Source organism: Trachurus trachurus (genome assembly GCF_905171665.1).
Source record: "Trachurus trachurus genome assembly, chromosome: 24".
Lineage (NCBI taxonomy): Eukaryota > Metazoa > Chordata > Actinopteri > Carangiformes > Carangidae > Trachurus > Trachurus trachurus.
In genome coordinates, this window is record NC_139910.1 from 27,570,154 (window position 1) to 27,579,472 (window position 9,319).

The following is a 9,319-nucleotide window of genomic DNA, read 5'->3' on the forward strand; positions in this document are numbered from 1 at the left end:
TGACTTTTTAAAGTCTATGGTTGGTGATATCTCCCTGCAACACCACTGATGTTCACGACAGGATGTTTTGGGGCTAACACGATTTGTTTTAAAAGTACACGCTCTCAAACAGGCCTAGGTTTCTGAGTGTGAAAGGAGTTCTGCATCCTGTTTACCCCAAGTGAAGAAGACTCTTTTATTGACTCTTTCATTGTTGTATAATATTTTTTAGAGCCTATGTAGAACCTGTTGTACAAAAACCTAACTTAAGTTAACAGTTACTTTAAAGTGCACTGAGTACCGCTTTGAATACTAGTGTAAACTCTCTATAGTCCAAACAACACATCTTATTATTGATTATTAATTAGGCTATTATTAATAAATTACATTACAGTAACCGGTCTAAGGCGACTGCATCACTGACAATGCATTGTGGGCCATGTGTGAGTGTGGCCAGGAAAGAAAATAGTAAAAGCAAGCTGAAGCTGGTGCCTCATTGCTAATCCTTTGTCGCCATCTAGTGGTTACATTGGTGAACTGGACAAACGAAAAAAAAAACCCAACATAGGCTACTACACACATAATCAACTTACTTGTTGAAGTCAGTCGTCTATCTCTGCATACATATTCAAAGTTTGAGAAATGTAAACACTGCGAGAAAACTAAAATTTTAATTGAATAATAATATTAATCAATGTAAAGATCAAAATGTGTAGGCAATCATTAGACACTGCTTCTTACAATAATAATTTGATTGTGAAGTACGCTGATGATACTACTGTCATTGGGAAAATAAATTGTAATGATGAGTCGCTCTACAGAGCTGAGGTACAAAACCTAGTTAAGTGGAGTGAGATGAACAACCTTATTTTAAATGCTTCCAAAACGAGGGAGATTATAATTGACTTTTGCAGGAATAAACTACCCCATCTCCCTCTTATTGTAAACAATACAGAGCTTGAGATGGTTGAAAGCTTCAGATTCCTCTGTGTCACTATCACAAACAATCTCAGCTGGCACCTTAACACCAGTATTATTGTCAAAAGATCTATGCAACGACTTTTCTTCCTTCGTAAGATGAAAGACTTTACTTCTAACTGTCAGATCTTGATTAACTTTTATAGGTGCATAATTGAAAGTATTCTTACTTTTTCGTCCACAGTTTGGTTCAGTAACCTCACTGTACCGGACCAGAAATCTCTGACCAGAACAGTCAATCTGGCTCAGAAAATCATTGGTACTGATCTGCCTTATTGTTAGGATGAATGTTTTCCATATTGTATTTTGTCTATGGTGCCTATATCTGGGGGCAGTGTCCTTCTATCTTTACTTACCTTATTTATGTTTCATGTAATTTACTGTTTTCCTTCTTTTATGTAGGCTATGTATGTTTTTATAGTCCTGTCCTCTCACAAGCGCTTTCCAATGCAGATTTTCTGCAAATGGCAAATAAATGACTCTGACTCTGAACCTGAAGTTTGCTTGCCTTTTTGAATTTAACCCACAAGGGGGCAGTATAAAGAGGGGTAGGCTACAGTAAGCTCTGAAGAGATTCATTTTAACATCATCTGAACACCAAAATAAATGTTTGCTGCAATATTTTTTGTGTTAATTGAGTGAATGTATGATTTCAGGGGTGCTTTCAGATGTTATAATGAAAACAGATGAGCCAGATAACAGACACGAGAAGTGTGAGTGATGCACATGTACAAACACCTACTAATCACAAATCTGAGTCAAAGTCCTCTAGTTACTCTTTTATGGCTGGCACAAACCTCAAGAGCTAAAGGTTAGATCTGGTCCATGTGCACATTTAAAACAAAGCAGCAACATTTGCTTTGTGACATTCAGCATGATGATGGAAAGGGTGCTACTGTTGTTTGGACTTGTGGCTCTGGCTGCGTCATTCACTGTAAGTGTGTATTTGTTAATTGATTAGAGTCAGCATGTTGTTACCTGATTTTATTTGATGTCACTTAATTTGTCTTGGTTGTCATTTTAATTGTTTTTACTGGAAAGCACTTTGTAACATTTTTTTTTTAATGCAGTTACCAGTTTCCCCTGTGGTACATGGTATGTCAAATAACCATATTTGATTGAGGTAGGCTAATTAAAGTTGTTAGATATGTAAATATTCTGAACTTTTTCTGTGCCTTTTGCAGAGGTATATGAAAATGGCGAAGATGAAAACCCCATCTTAAACCTGGGTAAGATACAACAAAACAGACAGATAGACCCGTTGTTCACAGGTCCATAATCCACAAATCAATACAGTAATATGTTAGCGGAAAGTTTCATACGGATGATGTCAATTAATTACGTTGTGTTTGTACCTGTGCTACAGGTTCAGATGCCAACCTCTTTGAAGGGGACATTTTAATTCCAGTGAGTTGAATTTTGACAGAAATGTTTTCCTAATTATTTTTTTTAAAGAAATGCTGATTCATAGCTGCTCCTTCATCATTGCCGATCACTCTTTGATTGACTGCTCGATTGTTATCATCAGTTTTGTTGTTCTACTGCTGTATGCAATAACAAGCTTGGCTGTTCTCCCAGCTGGTGTTTATCTTTATAACCTTGATTAGGTTTATGATAACAATTCAACATCTTCTTAATGCTACAGAAAGGAAGGAATGCCATGATTGACAAAAGATACAGATGGAAATTTCCAATCCCTTACATTCTGGGTGATGACTTAGGTAAGTTTTTTTTTTTTTTTTTTCTTTTAAACATGTCTTGTATAGTTAAAATACAGTTTGGATGCTCCACTGATGCACTCATCTGAAGCAATCTACACTGGTGGAATTCTTACTATTGATTCCCCCCAGTGGGATTCACCATCTTACCGCACTTGAAACTCTTTATTGTCTTTATTTTGAGGGAAGAACTTTGTGATGCACATTCACACTTTCCTGGTGTTTCTCACACTCCTCAGATTTGAATGCCAAGGGCTGTGTCCACCAGGCTTTTGAGATGTATCGGCTGAAGTCGTGTATCGACTTCAAGCCATATGAAGGAGAGAAGACCTTTATCAAGTTTGAAAAGAGAGGAGGGTATGGCTCTAGCTTTCTTACTTGTTCTTACAACGTTTGTCCTCGATACAGTTGACAAAAATAGAAAGAAATCTAATAAATGAATCTCAAGTATATGAATTTGGCTATTGAAATTAGATGTTTAAGTTTGACTTCCATTTCCAATACCATTGAAAATCATTCCCAGTGTGCATCATTGCAGAGGTATTACATATTTCAAAAATAAGACCCAAGACCAACTCACAAATGGCACCCTACTAAGGTGGCTAACATCAGTAAATATTAGCCATAATACTGGCCAAACCAGACCAGGAGCTGTAGCAGAACATCCCAGAGTGTTGTGACCTGGTTGGTTTATGATTTAGTCATTAAACACTGTAAGAGGAAGAATGTAGCAATTCTTCCCTTTAAAGTTACACAGTGTCTCTACGACATACCTGAAATTGGGAATAAGTATGGATTCTGTAGTTTACAGAGTCAGGTCATCTTGGTTTTTTGGCTCAGAATTGGATTAGAGGGGTACAGTACCAATTTTACACATTCAGGTAGGTTAGTACTTTTCAGTGAGAAGTTTCGGTAAATCCAATAAAACAACACCTGGTGACATCATGAATGATGTCATCCAGAGTCATGTGGAGTATTGGGAATTGAAAAGATGCTGAGGACTAAAAGTCAGGATCAACTTGTGCTTTTACTAGTCCTGTTTTTCTGTGTCTTTGGAGTCCCCAAATTTCATGGAGGTACAGTACAACACTAAATCACTGGTATGCCTCTTTAAATCTTTATTGATCTCCATTTCATTTGGTTTTGGCTGTAGGTGTTTCTCCAGCGTTGGTGACCAGCAGAATGGCCAGATTCTGTCTCTGGGGTCAGGCTGCGACCACAAGGCGGTGATTGAGCATGAGCTGCTCCATGCTCTGGGATTTTACCATGAACAGTCCCGCACAGACAGGGATGACTATGTTAACATCTGGCTGGATCAGGTTTCACCAGGTATATCTAGGATATTCATGTTTCCTTATTTTCTGTCTTTTGTCATTTTTGCTGATGTATGATGCATTATTTGGAGTAACGCTATAGTTCAATACATGTGTGAACATGTAATTTCCCGCAGGGCTTGAACACAACTTCAACAAGTACAACGATGACTACATAACTGACCAGAACACAGCGTACGACTACGAATCCATCATGCATTACAGGCCCTTCTCCTTCAATAAGAATGAATCCATTCCCACCATCACCACAAAAATCCCAGAATTCCTCAACATCATTGGCCAGTACCTCGACTTCAGCAAGATGGACACTCTCAGGCTCAACCGCATGTACAACTGCTGTATGTAGAGGCTGACGGAGTGAATATCTGTCTTAGTTTCATGTTTTTCTCTTTAGAAAGTAGGATTCAGTGCATACAATCTTTGAATAGCTTTGCAAATCCTCTTCCTTCTTCACCGCAGCTGGCCCTCTCACCCTGCTGGATCAGTGTGCCTTTGAGTATGCCAGCGTCTGTGGAATGATCCAGGCCTCCTCTGACGATGCTGACTGGGTTCATACCAAGGGCAGCGAGGGTGAAGAGGATCACACACTACTGGGACAATGCAGAGGTTCTGACTTATACAGTATATTATCAGTTCTCACAGCACGGAAGAAAATGTGCAGATATAATATACTTTTGCACACTGTAAAAGCTTGTTGTACCTTGTCTGATTTGAATAGATGCTGGATACTTCATGCACTTTGACACGAGGACCGGGAAGGCTCAGGAGTCCGCTCTTCTTGAATCCCGCACCCTTTACCCCAAGAGGAAGCTTCAGTGTTTGCAGTTTTTCTACAAAATGACCGGAAGCCAGACTGACAGACTGGTGATCTGGGTCAAGATGGATGATGGCACGGGCACCATTCGTAGAATGAAGAAAATGCACACCTTTCATGGTATCTATTAATGCACCTTCTTGGAAATTTACAGCAAATACTTGAATGCAGAGCTTTGAATCAAGGCATAGTCTTTGGACTAAGCAAAGCCAATCACCTACTGGCTGTAGCTTCACATGTCACACACACAAGCAAAAATGTACACGTGAAGAACAATAATTGTTATAAGAACATAGTAATTAGCTGCTCCAGTGATTTTCAGTTTCCTCAGAACCAGGCTAGCGTTTCCCTGTGCTTCCAATCTTTATGCTGATCAGCTGCTGGTTCCAGCTTGCGCCTTAATGTAAAAATGAATGGCATCAATCCTGTCACCTAACTCTTGGCAAGAGTATTTTACAATACATACTGTAACATAAAGGCTAAGGACAGGCATAGTAAGAACTGTAATCCTGTTCTTCTTCCTATCCAGCGGATTCTGACCACTCATGGAAGATCGCCCACGTTCCAATGAATGTAGGGGAGAAGTTCCGCTACGCTTTCCAAGCTGTGCGCGGCGACCCCTCTGTGTCCACTGGTGGCATCTACATAGACGACATCAGCCTGACTGAGACACGCTGTCCCAGTGCGGTGTGGACAATCAAGAACTTCTCAAAGATCATGGAGACAGCTGAGAGGGACACGTTTATTGACAGCCCTCGCTTCTACAGCCCAGAAGGCTACGGTTATGGAGTCCGTGTCTTTCCTTTGTCCACCTACACCGATTACACCGGGAACTACACAGGGCTGTACTTCCACCTGGCCAGCGGGGAGAACGACGTGGTGATGCAGTGGCCAGCAATAAACAGGCAGGCCACTTTAGTGGTGATGGATCAAGACCCCGACATCAAGCTGAGGATGTCCACTGCTCGTAGTCTCACTACTGACATGAGGACAAGTAAGTCGTCTTTATCTGTTGTCCAGAGGGAGGAGGGGGGGACTGCACAAGTTAAAGGGGAAAAAACAAACAAACAAAAAAACACATGCATTCTTCATAACCTCTGGGAAGCTGTTCAACACACCTGTTGTTGAACACACCCACAAAATGGGAGGATCCCATATTTTGCAGTTTTCTAATGTTTTACTTAAAGTCTTGTTCCACAAGAAGATACATTTCAGGTAAACATTTGCTAAACTAAATCCTGCAAGGTTGGGTGGTGGATCCAAGTACTGTAGGCAGGTTTTGAGGCAAAGCCTGGAGCAGTGACTGCTTTCTTGTGAAGTCACAAAGATAGAGAAGTCCTGACTCCTGACAGCTCATTTTAAAGCTCTATTTCTGAATACAAGCTGTGAGCACTTCTCTTTGAACCGATTATTTGACATTTTACAGTATAGAACCAAGTATAGTATTTTACAGGTAGAACCAAGATCCGCTATATCGTATAATCAAAGAAGACACGGAAACTGGGATATTAGAATGGTTCCTACTGATCATTTCTGATCTTTCACAAATGAGTCATAAACATATGCTTTTATTATATGATCTATACAACATAGTTTTCTGAATATCAACAGCAATTATGCAACAAAAGAACAAAAATGATGATGGCATACACAGTAAAGTAATAGTTCTGTATGAAAATCTGTTGGAAGAGCAGAGGACTCTTGGACATCAACCACCTGGAACTAGTTCATTTGCTCTTACTGAATTGAATTTTGTTTTCTTTCAGCATCAGATGGAAAGCTGTTTTGGGATAATCCCTCCAAGGTGGGGGTGTATGACCCCTCCTGCGGTTGCTATAGAGGTGAATCGTGGGGCTGGAGGAACTTTGTGAAGCACTTTGACCTCCGGAGACGTAATTACCTCAAGAATGATGACCTCATCATCTTTGTCGACTTTGAGGGTTTGTTTTCTCTGTTTAATTCTCAAACATGAAACTACATCTAAAATACTATTGCCTTGTGTGATGTTGTGAAGCATGTGAGGAGGCAGACATGACAGGTACCTCTGTCCACAGACATAACATCACTGATCAAAACAGAAGTCCCCATTAAGCCAAAGGAGTAAGGTCATGCAAGCCTCTGCATCATGAGGGAGTGGAGGTAAAACACTACACACTTCTAATTCACATTTGAAGATTGATCACAGATGCATGTACTCAAGCTCATGTCATTTTTCCCCCCAACATGACATGCAGCTGGGTGAGAAGAAAAACCTGTGAAGATGAAGAGAAGATGGATGATTACGACATGCCAGAATTATACACATGAAGTATAAAATGTATATGATTTGTATGTAAAAGTTGAAATATATGCAGAACAAATTTTTAAAATCGTACAATAAGAAATGTTAATACTTTATCGCTTAACTGTTGTCTCATAAAAACATGCTTAGAACAAGCCTGTGGTGCTTTTCTTTTGTTCCATAATGTACAACCCAGTGAAATGAGAGGATTTTACACTTAACATTTTAAATAGTTAACCTTGTAGTTGTTTTTCATCTGTATAAAAAGCAATGCAATATGTAATTATCAGTATATTATGACCATAATACACTAGATAACCAGAAAAGACTAAATGTCTGACACCCTCACACACCTATAGAAGATTTTGCATGTGTCCTGGTTGAGATTTTTATGATAATACAATACAAATACATTGTAAGAATCTAACTTATAGCATTATAATAAGAACAATTCATATACTTAGAATGAGTTATATTAATTCAAGATATGTCCCTAAAACTGATAGTGTATTTTTCCTGCTGGCTGCTCACATCAGTGAATGTCACAATTTATTTTTTCTTCTTTTTATTTATTTATTTGTTCTATTGGACAACCACTTTCATCTTCTTGATCATGATATTGGGAGCTCCCCACTATCTTGTGATTTGACATAGCTATATTGGTAATTAGTCCGTGACAGTGCTTGAAAAGTATTTTGGTGTGAGGCTGGTTTTAGAATCTTCATAGAAAAAATGATCTGTCAGGAAAATGCAAGAATACTGAGTTAAAGTTACTCCACAAACTCTACAGATTCAACACAAAAGTTCAGTTCACTCAGCATGTGACTGTCTCTCACGTGTTTGTTTGTTTTCTTTTTTTCTGCTCTTCCCTGGCTTCTTTCAAAAGACAGTTTTTTTTTAGATTATTATCTATTATCGAGTTAGATAAAAGTTATATACTGAAAACTGCCTATCCCACATAAATGGTTGTTTAATGTGTTTGGAGAAGCTTTATCTTCATAGGATGCCATGCATTTGATCCCAGATTAGATTCAAGGACCATAGGCCAATAAAATACAGCCTGTGTTGAACAAACACAGGGATTTCAAAGGAGGGAGGATATGGGAAAAAATAATTGCACTATGGTATCTGTTTTGGCCTTTTTTTGTGGCTTTGACCAATACTAGGGACTAAATGTCAGGATTCCTTGTGCCCTTTCACTCAATTAATTTTGCCCATTGTTTTTGAAACCTGTGTCTTGAAAGGCCGTAAACTTTATGAGTACAATAACAAACTGCTTATGCAATCCTTGAATATCAACTAAATCTGATGTGTTGACATTTGACATATAATGGTACTGTAATTGAAAGATAAGTGCACAAACTGCTACAGAGAGGTCACAGATCAAACCCATAAGCAGCATTTTATTATATTCAGACTCAGCTCTCACCAATCTGTTGTTGCGTCTGTTCAGGGTCAGGTGTTTACTGCTGCGGGGTAATTTGTGCCAAGGGGCAAGTAGTTCCACCCCTGTTATCTAGAAAACCATAGAAGAAGTTGGTCATGTGACCACATATTTTTTAAGAGGCATCCATTTCACTCATCCTATCAAGCAGGTGACACATGGCTTGAGAGGAAAGCACATTTATGTTCAAAAAAATATTTTTTGCCCTCCAAAGTAAAATTTATGATCAAGGTTTTTTGATTGCTGTGTTTGAACAATTATAGATAACTTTGAAAACAGTTCACACATGTTTTAGTGCAGGGGTGCCCAAATTCTTCTCAGTGAAGGGCCAAAAATGAATCGGGGTGGAGGGTCGCGGGCCAAAATTAAATATGTCTATAACATACAGTAGGTTAATTGTGCAAAATAAACACTCCTACAAAGTATTTTTTAAATAGCTAACACTATTGATTATTGTGTTTCACTGTTAAACAGGGCTCCAGACTGCCCCTAAATGGGGGGGGTCATTTGTGAGATTAAAATGATCTGTTTTACTTCAATTATCAATGGCACAATTTACCCCAGTGTATTCTCTCTAATGGCACAACTTACCCCGCACCGGGGGCAAGTTGTGCCACAAAACCACTTTTTCTAAAGCTATATTTCTGAAACGGTTTATTTAAGATTCAAAGTGATTGTTCCCAGGGATGCACAACATCCTAAACTATATGTACATATTTCAGTTGGGGGCATTATTATAATCCCCTTGCTTTAAAGGCAATTTAAGTAAAA

The 9,319-nt window shown here is 38.9% G+C and overlaps 1 protein-coding gene across 1 annotated transcript; it reads left to right on the forward strand.

The window, feature by feature from the left end:
* Positions 1–1,831: 1,831 nt before the first annotated feature.
* mep1a.1 (meprin A, alpha (PABA peptide hydrolase), tandem duplicate 1) lies at positions 1,832–6,927 on the forward strand (the record flags this gene model as incomplete). The annotated part of the gene is made up of 13 exons (XM_084001136.1): positions 1,832–1,891; positions 2,028–2,052; positions 2,142–2,186; positions 2,324–2,364; positions 2,603–2,678; positions 2,915–3,032; positions 3,829–4,004; positions 4,126–4,347; positions 4,469–4,615; positions 4,728–4,943; positions 5,353–5,817; positions 6,590–6,763; positions 6,878–6,927. 13 exons carry the CDS (start codon positions 1,832–1,834, stop codon positions 6,925–6,927), a joined length of 1,815 nt encoding a protein of 604 aa, XP_083857262.1.
* Between the last annotated feature and the right edge of the window lie 2,392 nt (positions 6,928–9,319).